This window comes from Acanthochromis polyacanthus, chromosome 10, assembly GCF_021347895.1.
Source record: "Acanthochromis polyacanthus isolate Apoly-LR-REF ecotype Palm Island chromosome 10, KAUST_Apoly_ChrSc, whole genome shotgun sequence".
In the NCBI taxonomy this organism is placed as follows: Eukaryota; Metazoa; Chordata; class Actinopteri; family Pomacentridae; genus Acanthochromis; species Acanthochromis polyacanthus.
The window spans coordinates 15141278-15163117 of record NC_067122.1 but is presented as its reverse complement, the minus strand read 5'-3'; the positions used below and the strand labels follow the sequence as shown (position 1 = coordinate 15163117).

The window sequence follows — 21840 nt, the reverse complement described above, 5'->3', positions numbered from 1 at the left end:
GAATAGGATACTACAAAATGTACACCAGCAGCACACCGGTAGAAACCCAGAACCGTGACTAAAGTGTTATTTTTCGTGAGTCAGTTGTTCATCACACTTCAGCTTTTAGTGTGTTCAGACGAGGAAACCCTCATCGTCTGTTTTCAGAACCTTATCCCTGCTATAAAAGAAAGTCTGTCACTCATAAAACCGCATCATTGTGGTTTGATATGATGAAAAACTTATCGAAGAATTACTTTCACACATTCCATTCCAGGTATAGAGCTTTAATGTTTAAACTGTCTCACCTCTGCCCTGACCGCAGACAGTGGTGGGTAAATATATGATGAAGTACCTTGATTAAACTTTGGAGGCAATTTATGTCAAATAGGATTTTCCGTGTGATATTTTGTGCTTTTTTTGTAAAGAATGCCTGGCTACATATGAACTCGGACAGACTACTGGGACGGTTTGGCCTCAGTCATCACCACACGCTTGCTGCCTTGTTTGTTGATGGTATTTTGTTCTTTGATGTTGTTCGTTCATACGGGATGCACGTCCCTGTAAGCTTGCGTTCTGTTTGGATTGGAGCCTTGGCTTTGAGGTGTGTGCGTTAATGTGCGTGTGCAGCGACGCGCTGAATTTTATCATTGCCCTCCTCCAGGACACCAGCAAGAGCCCGCGGCCCATGAAGAAGTTCCTGCCAGGCAACAGGAAGAAAGAGCGCAAAGCCTCCGACGACGAGGTTCAGACGAGGAAAAGTAAGAGTTGCATTTTGCTGCCGTAAGAAATGTAAGGGTGGGTTGTGGAATAAATCATTAAACCACTGTCACCACTGTTTTCTTCCTCTTCCTTTGTGGTTCTTGGTAAAGTGATACTGTTTGCTTTTTTAAGGTTGGTTTTTGGGTTTCAGTTCAAGTCAGTTAACCATGACTCCCTTATTGTATCCTTCTCCTCTGAGCAAAAATCCAGTTTGGATTATATGTTGACTTTACATAGACGGCTTGTTCACAAAATATTGGTGACTCCAAAAATGGTTTTGGCAACCCAATTTGAATTCGGAACTTTTTATATATATATTTTACATCATATTTTTATGCATTTGCTCATTTAAATACATTTTTTCTGACTTTTAGAAAAGGCTGTGATTATCTTAATGTTAACTTCAAGCAAAATTCTCAGTATTGAAGAGCTGTTGTGTAGACTTTAGAAAGAAAACATTTGATCTAATAATTATTTCTGAATCAGCTTTATGTATAACCACATACAACTAATTAGGTTTTAGACGTGCATTTAAACAGGTTGCAGATGGAACATGAGGGTTTAACTCCTATATACAGCTATACATTTGTGTAACAGAGCATGCTTAAACTGACTCGGAGTTTCAGTGCGATATTTAAGTGAACTAAAATTTAGTGCAACATACGATTTTTAACTATAAATACAGAGATATTGACACCTCACATACATGAGGTTGCTGGGACGTATTCTAAACATGAATGTGATATGCGGCATATGCAGTTCCAAAGCTCTATAAACACTTGTAAAAACACATTTCTAGTACTTTCTGTGGTCTTCATGCTGTCGTCGGCCAAGACGATGCTGTTTTGATATGAAGTAGCTGTGTAGGCTTTCTGAGTTTGAAAGGAAAACAGAAATATGGAGTTTAAACATGAATGCATTTCAGATATGCAGCTTAGATATTGATGGGATTAGCTCGATCATTGAGTGGCCTCTGCAGCTGCTTCATTGCATGGATAATACAGAGAATACAATGGAATTCTCTGTTCATTGCACCAGTGCTGTGAGTGGAATTATTATCCGTATATGTTTGTTTCTGATGACTTTGTCCAGTCAATGTCACCACAACACCCATCTGATGAATCAGTGTGGTTCTTTATTCTAATGAAAATGTGTGGATCTGACAGGCACGGCCGCTCTGGAGGAGGACGCTCAGATACTGAGGGTGATCGAGGCGTATTGCACAGGAGCCAGCCTACACCAGACCAGCACAGGTGTGTGTTGGTGCAAGAAATCAGGATAAATTGTACCATTAATACCTTTTTTTTAAGATTTCACATCTTCAGCAGAAGATGTGACCATGAATTTAGATTTCCTGTTAATGTTTGTGTTTATGTCTATGCAGCGGTGCGGAAAGAGTGCGTCCCTCAGGTGCTGCTGCCTGAGGAGGAGAAGATTATCGTGGAGGAGATGAAGAGCAACGGGCAGACAGTTATTGAGGAAAAGTAAGTGTTTTTGTCACCCTGGGAAACGGACTCATTTACTTGTTGTATTAGCAGCATCAGCACTTTGTCATTATTTGTGCTTGGAGACTTGTTTTCTGGGTAATGAGATTCAGAAATTTGACATTGATCCTGTATAGGCTGTTAACGCATAAATCTTCACACAGAATCACCTGCCGTAATATACAAATGCAGTGAATGTGTAAAAATCTTTCACCTGTTTGCAAGGAGTAGCTGTCTTGTTCTGTGCTGTTTTGCAGATTTTACTGCATACACAGGTACTGTACACTTGTTATTCCTTTCAGGAGCTTGGTTGATGCTGTGTACGCTTTAAAGGACGAGGTTCACGAATTGAAAAAGGTAAGAGACATTTTGGAGAAGCTGACTGGTTCATGTATTTTTGAGGCTGTTAATGTGCAGGATATTAACTAAAATCTAAACGCAACATCTGATATTTAGCTTTTTTACATCAGTATGTAGCCTTTTTTTTTTTTTTTTTTAAAAAAGCTGACTATATTTACTAGTAAATCCAACATAGCGGTTTATTTTGAATGGTTCAGTGTCGGTATACTGCAGTTTACTACCCTGCGATTTCTCATGCGTTTCTTTCATTCAATTGTTATGGTTTGTGCTTTACTTTTCTCATCCATTGCCTAGTTTATATAGTTGCAGTTTTATTTGTAGGGCTTCCTGCCTCTCATAGATATAAAGGTGTCATAAAGATAAAGTTTATTATTATTGCTGTCAAATTTGTCACCCAACATGGACGCCAATACCACTATATCTGTGATAAGCTGTTACTGGCTGATAACCTTTGCTTGCATTAGTCAGACAATGCAGTTCTTTTTACAAGCAGCAACATTTTACATTCCGTCCAATATTTTACAGGAGAATAAGTGGATGAAGCAGTTTCTGGAGGAGGAGCAAAAGTCTCGCAAAGAGCTGGAGAGAGTGGTCCGAAAACTGGCCAAGCAGAAGAACGACTGTGCTTGGGAGGACAGCAGCCACTGAACACATCCGTTCAATCATCCTCATCAGTGTGTCGCTGTGCACGAATGGGTATCTTTATGTCAGCATGTTTGTGGAGGGACAGGAAGGGTCAGCTGTGTGTGTGTGTGTTTGTGTGTGTGTGCTTGAGTATCTGTGTTCCGTCTTCACATTTCAATCACACATAGCAGAGTTGGACTCCCTCTCTGATGATGATACCTGGAGCTTCTTCGCTTCGAGTTCTGGAGCTTGATTTGACGTTACGTTGAAATCCGATCTGTCTTCCTGATCCAGCCTCACAAGATGAGTCTGTAATCGTGCTTCCTCCTGAAGCAGCTCAGCTAAACCAAGACGTTTCAAAGCTACTGCCCCGTGGCGACTGGCACTGTGAACACTCCCCAGCAAATGGAACGATTTTGGACAAGGGCAAAACGAGTTCTCCACTGTTATTCTGTTGGATAGAAAAGGAGTACAAAGCCATCACGTCTAATAGGTCTTCTCTTGCATGCACTTCTGTTACCAAGGAGACAAATTTTCTTCTCTTCGAACCATGACTTTGTCTTTTACGTATTTTATTTGTCATGAGGGTCCCCCGCGGGGAAAATAGGTTATGTTGCGCTTTCATGATTATGTGTGATTTGCTTTTTTTTTTTTTTTTTTTTTTAAATTCCGTTCTCGACATTCACGTCACACATTTCCAGGCTGTTTTGTAGGCGTTAAAGCAAGTCAAAGTCATCTTAAACTGTGTTTCTGAATGCAGCTTTTTATTTAAAACCTGCATGAATGTACAGTGTTTCTACGGTATGAATTCTGCATCAGAAATGTGATAATCAAGATATTCAGATATGTAGTCCAAAGCTATCAGGGATGCAGCTAATAAAATAGGAAATACTTAACTATATATCATTTACTATACGAGAATAAGCAGATAATGACAAAGATGTTACCCTTGCTCTTCCTACTAAAATATATTCAAAAATCATTTTAACATATTGAATACATAGTCTTGCTTTATTTTGGAATTTTTAAAAAGATTATTTATTGTTCACCCAAGCATTTAATTGTGGTGTTAGCCTTATGGTATGTATAGTTTTGCTGCCTTTACATCTGTCTGGAACTTTAATGTACAACAGTAAAATGTAAAGGCAAAAACCCCCACAACTCCCTGTTTTGGCCAAGGGAAAGTAAATGTTTTTTCCATCATAAAAGAAGAAAAAATCCATTAGTACTGAGCCTGCCTTGATGATTTAGAGGTTTTTGTTTTGTGGCCTGTCAAGTTCCTGCAAAGCTGATGGAGGCAAACTGAGGAAATAAACAGAGAGAGATGTATTTGTTGCTGTAGTGTAGAGCTCAAATGTTCAAGTGCCTCCCAAAGGGGTCCGTAGACTTCAAGAGAGTTAAGGAGCAGCCTGGGACTAAATGCATAATTTTTACTGAAAGACGTCACAGATGGTTTGTTGTAATATTTCAGTTAGAACGACTCAAGTTTCGTGGGTATATACAGGGGAGGGGGAGAGCGGGGGAGGGGGGTGGGTGGGTGAGAAAATAGCAGGTCTTTTGCGTGCGATGTAAGGTGCAGCCTCCTTCGCAGGACCCGCAGCGGTACATTTCCTCATGAGGTTTAGTGTGCACACTGTCGACACTGCTATCTGATCTCGCTGCACTGCAGAGAAGCAGTGGATGCTATTGAAATGCAATAAGTGACTGCTTTACTGACCGACCTCTGGGTTAATCCCTGCATGGTCGGACAGATTTGGAGAAAATGCAATAATAATGAATGAATTACCCCAATTTATTAACCAAAAAAGGCCCCGACATGTGGTTCAACCTCCACACAGTTAGGCTAAACGTTTCGTTTGCGTCTGTTTAATCGAGTCTATCGGTATTAATAATTATTGTCTAAAGAAACCTGACTAGGTCCTTTTTTTTTTTTAAATCACAAACGATACAACATATACTGTAATACTGTACAATGTCTGATGGGAAGTGATGTTTTTACATAAACCTCTTTCCAGGGACTTCAGAGCACTGTGTAGGGCACAAAAGCAGCACTGGTACATCTGCAGAAGAGTGACTGTCTTTCTCCAGGGCTCTTCTGCAAGTTTAATGCTTGCTTGGATGCTGGAGTTGATCTGTATTTGTTTTTGCTATTCGGACACTCCAGCCAGGTTGTCTTCAGCGTCACTGCTGCTTCCTGTACAGATGTACGACTCTGTCTCATCATAAGTTCGCTGCTGAGATTACCATTATTGCTGTTTCTGTACAAACTGTTTTCGTTTAGCGCCACATACTGTAGTTTGAAGTTCCCAATAGCCTCAGTGAGCACTTACTGGTGGGAAGGGGGCTGAACTTCAGTTTCAACTGGTTTATCTGAAATTCTATCTCCAGACCACTGTGTGTGTTGTTTTTGACAGACTGTTTCTATGCAATTATTGTTGTTGCAAGTATTGTAATGCTTTTTTTTTTTCTAGACACCCTGTACTTTATGTTTGGTATGATCATCCTTTTATTAAAAGTTTAATATAATAAGCGGAGTCACGCTTCTGACATCACTTTAACCGAGTGAGAAATGGAAAACTCCTAAAGCGGATCTAACCACACAGAATCCTCTGCGTGTTCCCTCGTGCAAGCTGGAAATCCACAAAGAAAGGCTTTTCCACATTGCATTCAGCACGCATGTGGTTCAGGAATTTGTAGGTTGTTCAGTTTTGATAGTAAGAAACCCTTTACAGGATGGAAGGAGTGACTAGAATAGATGACATCCTGTAAGATTACAACGCCTCTGCGTGTATACACACCTCCAAAGAGATTCACACTTTCCATACTGTTCTTCTCCACCTCGACGGTAGCTTGTGAAACTCAGTGGAGGGTTTTGCACTGTCTAGATGCTAACTTTAAACTTGTACTTTTTGCTTCGTTTCGCCTCTGGAGGGTTGGGGAAGTGGGTTGGCGGTTTTATTACTCACCCAGCACAGCTTTTAAAACTAATTATTATTCACCTTCCATTGTCTGCTATTCCATTATGAATCCTGAATACTTGACATGAATGATTCCTGTACTTTAATCCCGCTTTCTTATAAGCTATGAAAAACAAAGTCTCTTGATTTACTTGTATTAATCCAAGACCTCTGATTGAAATCAATTTGCATTTACAGCTTGTTTACTGCTTACACAATATAGAGAAGAAATTAAAACTAGGTTCACTGTAATGGATTGTCCAACAAGGGCAAAGAGTTTGATGTAAGATTCATAGACTATATGAAAAAGAAAGGGGGTCTAGCAAAACTGCAAAGCTGAGAACAACATACTATCAGATGCTAGGTTTGAAAAGGAAAATAAAAATATTACGCAGTCTAGTCACCCTTCCTGAGTGGTAGGCCACATCTTTACCTGTCCTTTTTGACATCGTGAGAAATTGCCTCTATGCTCTATGGGTGCTAGAATTCAAAAACCATAGTGCTGCAGACTGACCGAGAATGCAACATGCAGCAGGTTTTACACTTAGAGTATAGCAAATAACGAAGTTAAAGTTTCTTGTAGAATAGTTTGGAGGACTCCTGCCTGAGTATTTTCACTCCTATAAGTTCACCTGGTTTGAATGACCTTTGTGTCTGCTTGCATTTCTGTTCCACCATTTAAACTTTCTGCCCTTTTCAGGAGGAAATTTACCAGGAGAGTGTAGCTCAAAAATCAAGATCAAATATGTGATGCTTATTCTAATGTGCACCTTTGAATGAATTGAACTGAATTCTGAAATTGGATAGAAGCAAGAAAACGTGAGCAGTGGATTAGAAATATTTAAATATCATTTCACAGCCATGCAACTCCATTTACATCAATAAATACTACAAACAGCCATTCGCAATACTACTACAGAAACAATGATTTAAAAAAAAAACTACAGGTAATATGTCGGATTTAATAAATTATAGTTTGCAAATGTGGACTTTGTCTCTCAAATCCACGAAAAAAAAAAAGATTGTTGATCCAGTCTATTTAACAGTGTTCTCAGTAGATTTAAATCCAAATCCATTCACTAAATGAGTTCCCACCCTTCGCTTGGCTCCATGCATGTGCTCATATAGGAATCCTACAGTTTGTACATCCCAAATGTTGTTGCACCATCCTCATAGTTCACCAGAAAGAGGTTTCGCACCCAGACACTGAGTTGGTTTCCTGCCTGCAGAGTGATCAGCTGTCCCTGTGTGGCTGTGCACATGCGAGGGATCTTTTTAGAGCCACTGCTGTCCAGGTCGCAGTAGGCTGCCATCACATCCGTCTCATTTCCTGTATTGTTCTTCCTCAGCTTGACTATGCTTTCCAGAGGGTGCACAGGGTCGTTTTTGGAGAAGGTCACCCTGGCGTAGACAAAGTAATCTCCAGGCTGGATGATAGTCAACCAGCTGCTGCGGAAGAAGCCGATTTTCTTCTGAATGGAGTGCTTCTTGTCCCACTGAAGATAACCTGCAGGACAGACATGGAAACTTATGAGAATTTTACTCCTGACTCCTGAATAGATTCCTGGTCACTTACTTAAAAAAATAAAATCTGTCAATTGCATAGTTTCTAACCTGGTTTATTTTCTGCAGTGTGTGATTGTGAATTAACTAGCATGTGTGCTAAGACTCTATAGTCCGTTTCCTGGTCGTCTGATGAAAGAGCAGCTGGAAAAAAGAACAAATATCAGAAACACTATTGACATTGGGCTTTTTCTTTGTAACTTCAGATATACAGTTAATTATAAAGATTAATTTACCTCTTTCTCCATTTCCCCTCAGATTTCTTGCTTCAGCACCTTTTATTAGGCTTCTTTCTTCAGTTTCTTTCAGCTGTTACCACAAAAAAAAAAAAAAAATCAGGAACAGGTAGCAACGTATATTGTTCACAAAATGCTCATCTAGTAACACAACCTCACACGATGAAGCCAAAATATCTATGATTATATATATACTGTATATATCTTCTGTCTAAATAAATTTATATACAATAAGACTGAATTGATTTGCAAACAACACTGGAAAATAGTTTACTTTTTTTAGATAAAACAAAAACTTAACTTTAAGTTTAAATATTTCTTTAAGCTATCACCTGTATGCAGTCCAAAATAAGCCGTTATGACAAACTATTAGTCCATTTCAATTTATTTAGTTAAAAAAAGGAGAAAATCTTTACCTGTTGATCATTGTGGTACAGAAAGATGAATCCTCCAACAGACAGCAATAAATGCAGCACCACTACACCAACCAAAAAGCGGATGAGAACCTTGGTGTGGCTCGGTGATGGCAGTGGAGCGGGGATAAGGACCGTTTGGGACCTGCTGAGGCGCGGAGGCACCGGCGGTGGAGCCAGGCTGGTCTGGTAGGTGTTGATCATGCTGGAGAGGAGTGGTAAAACCTAGAGAGGCCTTACGACCGTGGCATCCCATGCGCTTTTGAACTGCAGCTCTCTGAAGCAACTGCATTTGTCTCTCACTACTTCCTGGAAGAAGTGAAGTCTTCAACATGCACACATGTGAGCGAGATATGACTTTTGGTGAGGGCAAGGTGTCTAACTGCGTCTCTTCCTGTTGGGTATGTGTCCCTAAATACCTCATGTTGTAATGTCACCTTGTGCTGCTCAGTATTTCTGTCTGAGTGTGGCAGAAGTTCCACCTTTGGCCAGTAAAACCGCATCCCCAGAAAGTTTTGCACATAAACTGGTGTAACACACAGTTTAATGATAGTATCTGATTTAGGGGACATTTCACAGTGGATACCTAAAAGCCTCAATATTGACTGCTCAGTAGTATTTTCATAATTTTGATGCTGTGGACATTTTCTCACAGCATCACTAAATAAATTGTATGAAGCATTTCAGTGCAATGGTTCAGTGACTTCTACAGAAAAACCGTATGTGACCACAGGTTTCATCACTAAAAGAAGCAGTTGTTTCTCGTTAATTTCCATAAAATTGATTTGATCATTGCCATTTTACTTCGGCATTTACTTCACACGTAGTTCAAGCGGAGACGGCAATTCAATGACCAAACTCTTTCTCCAAATCTCTCCGCTGAATTTGGATCGGTTCAATTTGACTTGACAATGTCTCCTCGGATGCACAACACGGTCATCAGCCTTTGATATCAACCACAGTATACGTGATGTCTGCTTGGTTGTGGTGAGACAGTTGCATGGAATGAGACCCACCAATGTTTGTGTGACACCCACACGACCCCGTTGGGGTAATGTGAAATGTTTTTAATGTGGCAGAATCCCACAGAAGCATACAGACTGCTGGCTACAAGCATAATGCAGCTGTTTTGTGGCCATGTGATGACTGTGCTAGTTTAAGGTGGAGGATTTTTTTGTCATTTCTATGAAGTACCAAGTCATTTCTAAAATAACTGTAAATTTTGAAGCCCTAAAATCCAGATTAAAACACAAAAAGTACAAAATAAATCTTAACCTACCCAAGATGATAACCGATTTATTTTTGCATCACTTCTGGGGTATTTACCCAAATTAAAATATCATGTTATTGTGAAATTCAATACATTCCATCCATCCATCCATCCATTCTCTATACACCACTTTATCCTCACTAGGGTCACGGGAGGTGCTGGAGTCTATCCCAGTTGACTCGGGCGAAGGCAGGGGACCCCCTGGACAGGTCGCCAGTCTGTCTCAGGGCTACATATACAGACAAACAATCACACTCACATTCACACCTACGGGCAATTTAGAGTAATCAATTAACCTCAGCATGTTTTTGGACTGTGGGAGGAAGCCGGAGTACCCGGAGAAAACCCATGCATGCACAGGGAGAACATGCAAACTCCATGCAGAAAGATCCCAGGCCCAGGCCGGGATTTGAACCGGGGATCTTCTTGCTGCAAGGTCAAAGTGCTAACACTACCCCACTGTGCAGCCCTTCAATACATTCCTGCTTCTTTTTTTTTTAAATTACAAACAACCATTTATGGGCTGCTGTATTCATTACAGTTTTTTTTAATGTGAATCAATAAGCACATCATTCAGTTTTTAGTAAATATGTGTTGTGCTGTGAAACCTGTGGAGTCAAAATACTCATATTTGAATTTAAATGAACAAATAACCAAACAAGCAAAACATTTGTTTAAAGCAACCAAAAGATACTGATTAAAGTTAACCAAAGGCTGGGCCTTTGCTACCCATTATTTTGTGCTTTTACCTATCTAAATATGTTTAATATACTTAACATTTTGTATCCTTTATAATAGATCACACAGTTAAAGTGATAGTGATTAAAAGCTGCATCTTGGATCCATAAAAGACAGGGAGAATGTCGTTTAAAAATATCAGAAAAAACCGACCCACTTACAGGCCTGCATAACCAGTGTAAGATATTTTATGTGCTTGTCTGAACAACATATGTATAATCGAGGTAAAGCAGCCAGCATAAGGAGATTGCAGATCTTTTATCTTCAGGCAGTGTTTCATGTAGAAATATTTTCCAACATCTCCATGGCATCACCTAGTGGTTCAGAATAGTATCAACTTTAAATATACAGTATATTCACAGAAATGATTCATATGTGTACAAATATAAACGTTAAATGCCAGTAACATATCCTCAATTAATTTTCTACACAGTTGTCTAAACGTTCGTGTAAGTTCTGTACTTCATTGTATTATATTATACTAATTACTATGTTTTAACAGATAATAGGACATGATTTTGTGTCATGTAAACGATGAAGTCATTTATTTGATTCTTTATTTAACTTTGATATACATCTGCATGTACATGCAAAACAAACTACTTAAACTTGGTCAAACCTCTAGCAAATACATTCCTGTTTTTCTTTCAGAGAATTCATTTAGAATACATCTACCGACACTTTCACATACGGAAGGTCAGCACTAAATGAAACGAGGATAAAAGCAGAGGTTGATCTACATGGCTCTGAGTTTACATTCACACTGTAAAGAGTTCACTTTAATTTTTATATGTGAAATTAATAGCAGGGTGCTGCAAGATAGAAGGCACATCTGTGTGTTTCAGTTGCACTTTGGATTCTGGAGAATAAAAAAAAGAATAATCGTTTACATTTTTTTACAGATGAAAAATATGTGAACTTTTCATGGGGTGTAGTGGACAATAAGGGTGTGGCGGCTGTAGAGGGCGGCGTTTCTGTTGCTGCTGAGGATCGGAGGTTGTGAGGAGCTGAGCGACGCTTGTCTGTGAACATTAAAGAAACCTGACAGCTTTGTCTTCGGAGCTGGCTGCTCCTCTCCTTGAACAGTGTGGGATTCCGCGCTGCACTTCATGAAGGCCACAAAGCATCTATAAAACTGTGGAAGTACAAACCAGTGGATGATCAATGCCAGTGGGCAAGCAATGATTTATTTATTTATTTGCAGATCAAAAACGCCCCATTTAGACCTGTTTAACTCAGCTAAATGCGGCTGAAACGTTTTTTAAAATCTAGGATACATTTATCGCATTTAAATAAATAACATTGTCACAGAGAACACAGCCTTGAAATGAATCATTGTGTTAGTTCATGCAGAGACTTTTGCACTTGTATTTACCGACACCTCATCTGTTTGCAATACGCTTTACAATAACTGATGCACGTTGATAGTGCAGACGTTTTAATGTTATCAAATCAACTTATCATCGCTCCTCTGGTGATCATGATCCATGTTTCATCCACAAACCCAACTTCCTCCTTATGTGCTGTTGTTATTGATTTATTTAAGGCTCATGTTCATGTGCGTTCCTATCAGAGGGGACTAGTTCTCTTTAGATTTAGAATGCTTATCCCTGCTCAGATTCATTGGTCTCTTCTACCAAATATGTGTAAACATTAGCCATAAATGGTAAAAGCCAGAGTACGTATTATTTCTCAGTAAAAACCTGTCATCATTGTATTTCATGTGGTCTGAGAGGAAACTAAACTTCGACACCTCACTTGGCCTTCAACTTTAGGTGCTTAGAAGATGCAGAACATGATGGGAGACTTCACATAATCAGTCTTTTCACATAGATCAGGTGAGGGCACGTAAAGTGCAAGAAAAGTTCACAGTATGGTGTGCTGGTGCAAAGGGTTATACAGTGGACTCTCCCTGAGAAGCCACAAGTGAAGGCTGACATAAATACCGACTATTTTTGCGTGTTTGAAGCATGTGGTTGTTGATTTGGAAAGGCTCAGGACAGAGAGGAGAGGAGAAAATCTGCAGGAGGGCTACATTTTCAGATCTTTACCTACTGCAGCTTTATTTCCTTAATGTGCACAACTCCTATTGAAATAAATCTTCTATACATATAATTTTGACATCTAAAAAATTTAATTTAGCTCACACTCAAGATATTATTTGGTCAAATCAGAACATACACAAAAATCTCTTTCGAATTACATGTGACATAAGGAGTCTTTCAGTAGAAAAACACCACATCTGGCCCATGCAGAGCTGTAGAGGACAAACAGCTCTTGAGGCTACCACCGACAGATGTATTCCATCTGGAGTACTCATGTAGTTACTGAGACGGAGCTGCATCGTCAGTGTTGCAGAGGCCTGCTTGCCATTGAGTTCTCATCTATGGATGAAACTCCATTTTCTTTCCACTTCATATGTAGCTACAGCTGAGCAGTGTTATGTATCTCAACCATCTTCGACAACCTGCTTCATTCTAGCAACAGATGCAGTGGAAGCAGTGAGTCATCGGTCATCTGCACTCTGCCCTCAGCTCTCACCTGGTTGTTGAAGAACACGTAGATAACGGGGTTGACAACAGTGCTGAACTTGGCCAGGATGGATGGCACCACACTAGCCATGGGAGTGACCAATCCCGACCTTCCAAAGGTGGCCATTAGTGCCATGATGCCATAGGGCATCCAGCACAGCACGTAGCAGGACACCATGGACAACACCATCGCCAAAATGTGATGCTCTCTGCGCTGAGCTGCCAGCAGATTGATCTTACCCACCTGGAGACATGAAAGAGGAGGAGAGTCAGAGGAGCAGAGGTTTAAAAGGTCAGAACAAATTACTGTTAATTAATTGCTACAGCTTAGGTAGAACTTTAATGCCTCTTCCACGTGCTTTTCTGTTTTATTTTCAACTTCTGGTGTTTTGTTTCATTGTGCTTATTATCTTAGTGTGTCCTGTGACATTTCCTAAATTCGCACTAACCGCAGAATGTGCAACATGTGAAAACTCCCTTTCTTATTGCCATCTAGTGGTAGAAACAAAAACAACACTCTTTCTTACTGTTAATGGATTCAACTTGAGAACACTGAGATGTATGAATGGCCAGAAAGCGACACGTAACAGAATATTATCAGTCTTCAGTGGAATAGTTTATTTGTTCTATAGTTACAAATCTAAACTGTAATGCCAGAAAAATCTGCACAGAAACTGTCAGACATGGATTAAAGCTCAGAAAAAACTGTGAACCTTTAGTTGAGATTTTACAGTTAACACACTCAATTTTAAGAAGCATTCTGGCAATTTAATATTCCTCTGTGAAGTTCAAGGTCTCACAAGCGATCATGTCAGCAGCTTGGAAAACTCCCTCCAAAGCTACCTTGTGCTTCATAAAGTGAACTTAAAGGTCACTTATGAAAGATGTATGTCAAAACATAGTGGAAAAATGGTGTCCTTGGCAAAGACTGCGTTTAAATCCCAGCTTCTCTGGTCCAGCTATGCATGCATGTAAGAGTCCCTCCCTTTGAAACTGTTGGCCCTTTACAAGCTCATAAACAGACCTTCAAAAGCCAAATAATTGAAAGACAAAGTATTATATTTCTGCTATTTGGCAAATTTGTGTGCTCTTGTTTCATTTCAACTCAGTTTGAGAGTATTAACTGCTGTTTTGGAGTTCTGCTATGCTCCTTTATTGTCTGTTCTGGTCTTTGTGTGTTAAGTCACAGGGCCGTGACCAGGATGGACTCAGACGCATATGGAGGAGCACAAGCATGAGCAAAGAGAAGGAGAGACAGTTGAAGTGAAGTTAATGTTACCCTAGATGAAAACAACTTGTTACGACCATTAGGTGCTTTCTCAGGTTAATAGTTGTGGCTGGATTTTTTTTTTTTTTTGCCGAGTGTAAATGAAAGCAAAGGAACTGGTGGGGGGAGAGCCTGTCGTCATCGAAAAAACGACCACATAGGTCGTCTGTACACGCCCGTATTACGACCGAGTGTTACGTTTTGACGTTAAGTGACCTCTAGCGGTTGAGTAAATATCGACACTCTGGTGTCTCAGCTGAAACGTCACCATGAACAAACTTTTACCTAACATTATCCCTAACCCTAACCCTAACCCTAACCACAACCCTAAACCTGTGTTGCGAAAGTGAGGAAAAAGCCGTTTCGCGAATTAAATCCCGTAATGCGTTCCTGTCTCCCGTAGGGGCGCTAACGTAAATACGCTCTCATGGGTCGTATTACGGGGCACGTTACATACGACCTGTGTGGTCGTATGAGTTTGAGGACTTGTTGGGGTGGGGTGACACTGATATGCCTGTTTGTTTTTGTGTGAGACAGCCATGTTTTAGGGACATCTTAAGGTTCTGAATACTGCAGCGCGAACCTCTCATGTGTAAAATCAGTAAAGCATTCCTTTAACATCTATCAGGAACTCCTTAGTATAATGACCAAGGGCGTCAGTTTGTTTTTAAAAGTGGGGGGGATGGAGACCACAGCCAATGTCAGATGGAAATGCACACCCTGGGCCAGAGGCGTGCAGGAGCAAAATTTCGGCCCGGGAGAATTAGTACTATACTGGCCCACAGACCCCTTTACCCGCATGTACCGATAGCTCAACAGGATGAGTCTCCGCCTTTGGTGCGGTGATTGTGAGCTCGAGCCCAGTCTGTAGCATTTTGCCGCCGTTCTTCGACATTTTCTCAAAGTGCTGTCTTACCAACGACACGGAAGCATATGAGAAAAGCAGGCGTCCCTCACCAATGCGGGGATATCCCCGGTGTTCCCGATTACCCAGCACGCCATTGAGCTTCCACTTGGCACGGGCGCAAATTTAGCATCTGCCCGCTTTTTTAACCTCACGAAGGTGTGCTAACTCTCGGCCGAGTGCGGATGGTGCGTTCAGGAGCGTCGGAATTTTCTATACTACTGAAAATAACTGGGTTTACAGCGGCTTACATGTGAAGAATTTGAATGTGTTAGAGACAAAATGACCCCTGACAAAAAGTGGGGGGGACACATCCCCACCGCCCCCCCCTAAACTGACGCCTATGATAATGACAAATGAAAAAATGTGAGTTTTCATTTAATTTTTTCCTGTTTTATGACATTTATTAGTCGTTGACTCACTAAAACAAAATAGTGACTGATAGTCGATTATGTATGCATCAGACCTACATGATAGCTACAACACCAGGACAACTTGCATCGTATGACTTGTGAACAGAAAGGTTCAAAAGTACTGCATGAATACAGTTTGGCCAGCAGCAGTTTGACCCCATTACATGCTCATTACATGTGTTCTGCGGGTTTCTCCTGACATGCTGTACTGCTGTAGCTGTGGTGGGCTAAAATTAGCTCAAATATATCCTAAGCCAAGTGTTTACAGCAGCATCTTGTCTGTGGTGACTGTCACAGTATTGATTTCGGGCCCCTGTGGCCACCTCCTTGGGTAATTACCACTGTGATTCACATCATGCTGCTTCATGAATAAATGAGCGTGTCTGCCTTGTGAAAGGAGCCTCGCAGAAGATAACCCCTGGCCCTCTCCGTCAAATTACTGCACATCTTACACGCACTCAATTACACTTCTCCTCATGTGGTATTAGGTCGTAACCTTTGTTGCTGCGTCCCCATGATCCTTCAATCAGTAGTGATTTCTGCATGACTGTTTTGTTCTCCTGAACATTACACACAAAAAATAAACGACATTCCTATGTAACCAAATTGAAGCACCAAATATATTTAATGCACATTTCCTGTCAACATAATGAGGAAACATTAATCATCCAGGTTTTTTTTTTTTTTTAAGCCAATAACTTGACACAGAATGTCTCAGTAATATGTTCCCAGACAAAATCTTCCTCTGGCAGAATATCAGATCCTGCTGTACATACCTGTGAAGATTTTTGTGCTTATGTACTCCTGGGTACTAGCAGACAGGATTGAAGCATGAATGGAGGCAGCGGAATTGTGCTCCTTGAAGTAAATCCATTGTCAATTCAGCAAGACACTGCGATTATGGTAAACTGTGAATCACAAGAAGTGTGTAAGTACATTCTAAAAACAGAGTGGTGACTCTAATGCGACGCTGCCATGTGGAGAAAAGGATACTCCGAGCTTGAGTCACACTGATGCCTCTGATATAAATGTCATCTCTCCCTCTGACGTCTCTGTTTAAGTCACCTCTGAGAACCCAGCAGAAAGCTCCGCAGACAAGATTGCTCGGTTTCTAAGAAAAGCCTACGGCGGGGCTCTGACTTGGTGTGCAGCTGAGCCCCAATTCACCGGTACAGTAATCAAGTCAGCAAAGCCCTTTTCCGCTCTGACTTGCTCGGGTGCACTGAGTTAAAAAAAAATGGAGGTGCTTATACAACGCCAGGTATCCAATAGTAACGGGCTGCTTCCACAATCTAAAAATACCCTGTAGGTGATTCATTGATGGGAGTAATAGAAGCAACGAGCATGGAGGAACCCAACACAAACTGGGAGCCCTTAATTACCAATTACCTGTCTGACTAGTGGGTTTATGTAAGCCCCGCAAAGATGGGCATGCGTCACTGGGCACTGAGAGGGAGTCATTGCCTTCAAGAACCAGACTCTAAAACCCAACATGCTCTCCTGAAGACATTGGCTATCAGTCCTTCTCCTGCTGGATAAATTGATTCCAAGATTGTAAACACAGACCAGTGGCTTCCAAGATTATCTGGTTTGATGCTCCTTGAATAACACATGGCCAAATGGAACTGCAACTGTGACAGCCATCGATCAACCCCTGAGCCACGATCTTATGTCTCAGGAACACCTTGACAGCTCGGAGCCACGGCGGAAGAGCTGTCATGGCGGAGCAGATGAATGAAGCGAAAGGCAGCACTTTGGGCACAATATCAGAGAAAATTACAGGTCTGTGCATGCGGTGTTGAATGCTGAACATTTTTTACTGTGTTGTTAGCTGTCAGATATACTGAAAAAGAAATGTCCAGCCAGTAAATGTCAAAGCTGAAATCACAGCTGCTGCAGTTAGATGATAAAGGCTCGGACAAGGAAAGGAAAGTCTCTGTCAAGCAGATTGGTGCCCTCCATGGTGTGAAAAAGTATGTAAGACAAGGCAGATGTATCTGATGTCACATTGCACCCATAGCTCTAAGTTTAGATTAAAGTAATCTAACCTCTGAGCTGCCATCTGTTGTCAGTGGCTTTCTCTTGCAATTATTAAGCATTCTGACTTACACATGAACCAGACATAATTATGCTTACACAGTGTATGCGTATCTAGTGGCTATGTCTGGAATTTATGTCAAGAGACATCCTTTAGTCGAGCGTATGGACTCACCCTCCTGATGGCAACCAGGATTCGACCATAAGAGTAGATCATGAGCAGGAGGGGAAGCAGCAGGCAGAAGATAAAGAGACACAACACGTAGGAGATGTTTGCGGTTGAGCGGAGGTGCCACTGGACGGAACAAGTGGTACCAGGACCCTCAGGCCCGTAGCTGCTCCAACCCAGGAGGGGCGGCAGTGTCCAGAGCAGAGAGTAGAGCCAGGAGCCTCCGATGCACAGCCAGGCCTTCCTGAAGTCTGAGATGTCGATCTGGGAGGACTGCAGCACAGTGGTGTAGCGCTCATAGGACAGCATGGCCAAAGACACCAGGGACACAATCCCTTATGAGACAAAAGAGGAGAAAACAGAAAGAATAGTTTGGATGTAATAAACAGAGGCCACTTCTTAATTATCCCTTCCCATTTCCCTCAGTAGCAGCTCTACTGTCTGTCAAAACTCACTGTAAAACCCAATGTGAAGCTAATCCGAACAAAGTGATCGCATAATTATTTTTTAGTTTTATGTTCTCTGTGAACATCATGTAATATCAGATCAGGAGGCCTCTTTTTTCCTACAGATTTTAGACAGGAATGTACAAAGTGTACTGCATAAATTAGCAGAGTAATTATAGTGTAGATATTATTGTCTAATTGGTAGTCAGTGAGGACCAGCTCTATGACCGACTGACTGAGCATACCTCAGTTCACATGCCTGCATGAGCAAAGCAGGATCTTTGGTTGAAAACTTCATCCTCACATGATGTTCAAGTGCTGAATTTTAATTTTTAGTAGTATAGTATAGTATAGTATAGTATGGTCATGCATATTATAATGCATATTATAGTAGCATAGTATAGCATAGTATACTATAGCACAGTAGAGTATAATAAGAGTATAGTCTAGTCCAGTGAAGTCCAGTCGAGCATAGCATAGCATAGCATAGCATAGCATAGCATAGCATAGCATAGCATCGCATATCAAGTTCCGTGCCTACATCCATCAGACTTGTGAATGGCTGAGTCATTTTATTTGTTTTACTACCACCTTTTTAGAATTTTTTAAAATTATTTATGTATTTGGCACTTCGCACTTTTGTAAGGATAACATGTACGTTTTTCATCTTACATTTTTTTATCTACTATCTCTGGTATGTTGGATGTCTTGTGTGTATAGTATGCTGCTTGTGTTTATTATGTATGCTATTTTTGTCATGTACGTGAATTGTATGTACAACATACACACAGACACTCTGGCACAAATGAAGTTCCTAATGGAAAAATAAAGTTCTTGAATTGAAATGAACTGAATTGATAGTATAGTACAGCATAGTACGGTATGGTATGGTATAGTATAGGTCTGACTTTTCCTTATAGCTCCACTGTAAGGTTGACGGTTGGATTTTGTGACTGTAAGTGTTCCAGGACACAGATCAGTTTCAGGGATGCGTTTTCTGCTACTTAGGATGCAAACACACTAAAGTAAGATGGGATGAGCATTACACCCACATGCTGCATGTTAATATTGACATGGAGAGCATACTGACATAAGCCTTTACCTCCTGTGTCTAAATGCAGCCTTAAATAGCTGCAGACATGGCTGTAGATTCTTGTTTATTTGTGTTTACACTTTTGTTATCCTGTGTGGCTTTCCGGTCTGATTTGAGTGGACGACCTTGTGAATGGGGGTGGTGCTCAGGAGTAAATAGAAAGAGAGGTCAAAGGTCAAAACTGAATGGAGTCCATCAAATGACAAGTTAGACCTCAATTATCTGTACCTTGACACACGATGAATAGGCTGTATAGGTACCGCATGTCCTTGTCACTGGCTGATTGTGTAACAGCTGTAAGCAAGAGTTAGGGTCTGCTGGAAAAATATGTGTTTTATACTACATTCAAAGTGAAAACCTCTGCACCAAACAAACAAAAATTTAAAACATTAATGCACTGAAGGGTGTCTCCATCCAGGTGGCAGCATGATCTTTTCATCACATGGTGCTGCTCCCTCCTCAAACATATCTTTGGTGATTTTGGCACAGGTGTTCTGTCTTAACTTCATTTGTCAGAGCTTGTTTCTGAAATCACTTATTATACACGTAACACTCATTTTCACAGGGATTTGCACAATTTTCCTCTTTTACTATTTGTGCATCAGTGCTGCACAGAATAATGGTGCACCACCACTCACTCCTCCATCAGCTCAGCCTTCCTGCAGCTCCATAGCAGTCATATGGAGGGGTCGCTTTGCATTTCCACCCAACAGATGTGCGCTTCTATCTGGCAAGTTTCTTCCAGATGTTGTCTTGACTTCTATAGTTCCCCTTCGATACTGTATTTTTTAAAAACAGGATTTTGGTCAGCGGAATCTGAAAGAAAGCTGATGTCTTTTCATAGCTCATTCATTTTGAGATCCTCAGTCAGTTAATGAGAAAAAATTGTTTGCTCTGGAAATGTCATCAGCTGGCATTTAGCAGTTCTCGACCTGCTTTACAAATCCTTAAGCCTGATGAGTTATTGAAGATCTGAGATTTTACCAGCAGTAGACCGCCTATTTAATTGTTTTTAATATATATATTTTTTGTAATTAAGATAAAAAAGGAGAGTGCATCAACATTCTATAAAAGCTTTTTTGAATTTCCTGTTTCCTGCAGGGGTTGCAGTTATTTCTTGTCACTTAATCGGTTGCCCAAACTTTTGCAGAACTGAATTGGCTAAGCTGAATCTCATGCATGTTGAACTGATGATGCACATTTGATTTAACACAAGCACAAGAGCCTCAAACCCACAAACTGAGTGTAAAGTGTGTTTGTCTTCTACTTATTTACTTCATGGTAGACAGTAACCGTAAAGTGAATTTACTCATGCTCTGCACTTAAGTCAAATTTAGATTTGGAGTTTTTTTCCCTGTGTTTTACTTCGTATTTCCTATCCACCAGAGGGTGTACAATTAGATTACATTGCATATTGAAATTTTCATTTAAAATTACCTGAATTTAATATATGACCACTATAGTAACACTCTGAATCTGCTTTTAATACATTATATGCAGCAGATAATGTGTAATGATGAAAGAATGACAATTGTAGTAATAGTTCTGCTGTTATTTTAAGTAACATTTTAAATGCATGACTTTTACTGAGTATTTTACAGCACTTTCAACTTTTTTTTCTGATTACTTTTGCACAGATGCACCGCTGCCTTGGAGAAAAAAAAAAACAGCTGTTAACTTTCCGAATCCATCATAAAACTTTCTACATTCAGTCCACAAGAGTAAACACACACACTCAAAAGAGGAAAAACGTTGCACAACATTACCTCTCATGCATCCATCACTCACCAAAGAGGGAATTGGCGAACCCGTACCACTTGCAGCCGTACTCTCCAATTAACCACCTGCCGTGCAGACTCGCCGCGAAGCTGAACGGAGTCCCGAATACGCACACCAGGATGTCGCTCAGGCTGATGTTGACCAGGATGAGATTGATGGGCGTCCAGAGGCAGCGGAACTTTGAGAACACGATCAGAGTGAGGAAGTTGTTGAGGATTCCCGCCACTAAGATGAAGCCTAGGCATACTGCCACCACCGTGTGGCCGGTGCGGCTCAGCCCACCGGGGCTCTGGGGCGCAGCGGAGTCCCACAGGGAGGCGTCGGTGCTGAGGCTGGAGTTGGAGAGGGAGCTGTCTGTGGTGCTGGAGTTGTAACCGCGTGTGTGGACGACCATAGCAGTGAGAGGTGAGGGGCTGAGAGACAGAGAGGAAGCACCGACTGTTGCTGAGCCCGGCTGCAGCAGCTCTGCACGCCGTGAGGGCCAGTGAACACACAGTTATTGCAATGTGAAGAGAGCTGAGTGTGCCCTGTGCACTTATAACTGCACTCCTATAATATATGCACATCCCCCCCCCCCCACACACACACACACACACTTAATGTCTTCTTTCTTTCTTAGAATCACTTCAGTTATTATAAGGACTGCTTTTGATCACAACGGTCTGTGTAAATAGACTATATCCACCAGATTTCCTGCTTTCCAGCTGCAATGTCTTTCAGTGCCTCGGCAGAGCTTATTAAACTGCATAGACCAGCTGGGATTTATGATATTTCATGCCCGATATAAGCCAGATAAAGTGATTTTTTTATTCTAA

The 21840-nt window shown here is 41.0% G+C and overlaps 3 protein-coding genes across 5 annotated transcripts in view; 1 reads left to right on the top strand and 2 right to left on the bottom strand.

Annotated features, from left to right (window-relative positions):
* arhgef6 (Rac/Cdc42 guanine nucleotide exchange factor (GEF) 6) overlaps positions 1-5743 on the top strand; it is a 33406-nt gene extending 27663 nt beyond the window's left edge. For all 3 annotated transcript variants that reach the window (XM_022194879.2, XM_022194877.2, XM_022194880.2), the window contains 5 exons: positions 644-740; positions 1908-1994; positions 2126-2225; positions 2528-2582; positions 3111-5743. In XM_022194879.2, coding sequence (XP_022050571.2) covers positions 644-740; positions 1908-1994; positions 2126-2225; positions 2528-2582; positions 3111-3233 — 462 coding nt within the window. In that variant the 3' untranslated portion in view covers positions 3234-5743. The remainder of the gene's footprint in view (positions 1-643; positions 741-1907; positions 1995-2125; positions 2226-2527; positions 2583-3110) is intronic.
* A 1250-nt stretch (positions 5744-6993) lies between these two features.
* cd40lg (CD40 ligand) lies at positions 6994-8719 on the bottom strand. Its single transcript, XM_022194874.2, has 4 exons — positions 8382-8719; positions 7966-8038; positions 7781-7873; positions 6994-7673 (listed from the first exon to the last, which is right to left on the bottom strand). The coding sequence occupies exons 1-4, from the start codon at positions 8580-8582 to the stop codon at positions 7300-7302; spliced, it is 741 nt and encodes a 246-aa protein (XP_022050566.1). The 5' UTR covers positions 8583-8719; the 3' UTR covers positions 6994-7299.
* A 2207-nt stretch (positions 8720-10926) lies between these two features.
* On the bottom strand, positions 10927-21512 carry tmtops3a (teleost multiple tissue opsin 3a). Its single transcript, XM_022194876.2, has 4 exons — positions 21035-21512; positions 17714-18042; positions 12928-13161; positions 10927-11521 (listed from the first exon to the last, which is right to left on the bottom strand). The coding sequence occupies exons 1-4, from the start codon at positions 21417-21419 to the stop codon at positions 11309-11311; spliced, it is 1161 nt and encodes a 386-aa protein (XP_022050568.2). The 5' UTR covers positions 21420-21512; the 3' UTR covers positions 10927-11308.
* Between the last annotated feature and the right edge of the window lie 328 nt (positions 21513-21840).

Excerpts from the sequence above, each read along its gene's own strand:
- cd40lg (XM_022194874.2), bottom strand. The coding sequence starts at position 8,582 with ATGATCAACACCTACCAGACCAGCCTGGCTCCACCGCCGGTGCCTCCG. Across the intron at positions 7,874-7,965 it reads GAGGGGAAATGGAGAAAGAG|CTGCTCTTTCATCAGACGAC; the intron begins GTAAATTAATCT and ends TCTTTTTTCCAG. Across the intron at positions 7,674-7,780 it reads CACTGCAGAAAATAAACCAG|GTTATCTTCAGTGGGACAAG; the intron begins GTTAGAAACTAT and ends TCTGTCCTGCAG.
- tmtops3a (XM_022194876.2), bottom strand. The coding sequence starts at position 21,419 with ATGGTCGTCCACACACGCGGTTACAACTCCAGCACCACAGACAGCTCC. Across the intron at positions 13,162-17,713 it reads TCCTGGTTGCCATCAGGAGG|GTGGGTAAGATCAATCTGCT; the intron begins GTGAGTCCATAC and ends TCATGTCTCCAG. Across the intron at positions 11,522-12,927 it reads ACGTGTTCTTCAACAACCAG|TTTTATAGATGCTTTGTGGC; the intron begins GTGAGAGCTGAG and ends GTACTTCCACAG.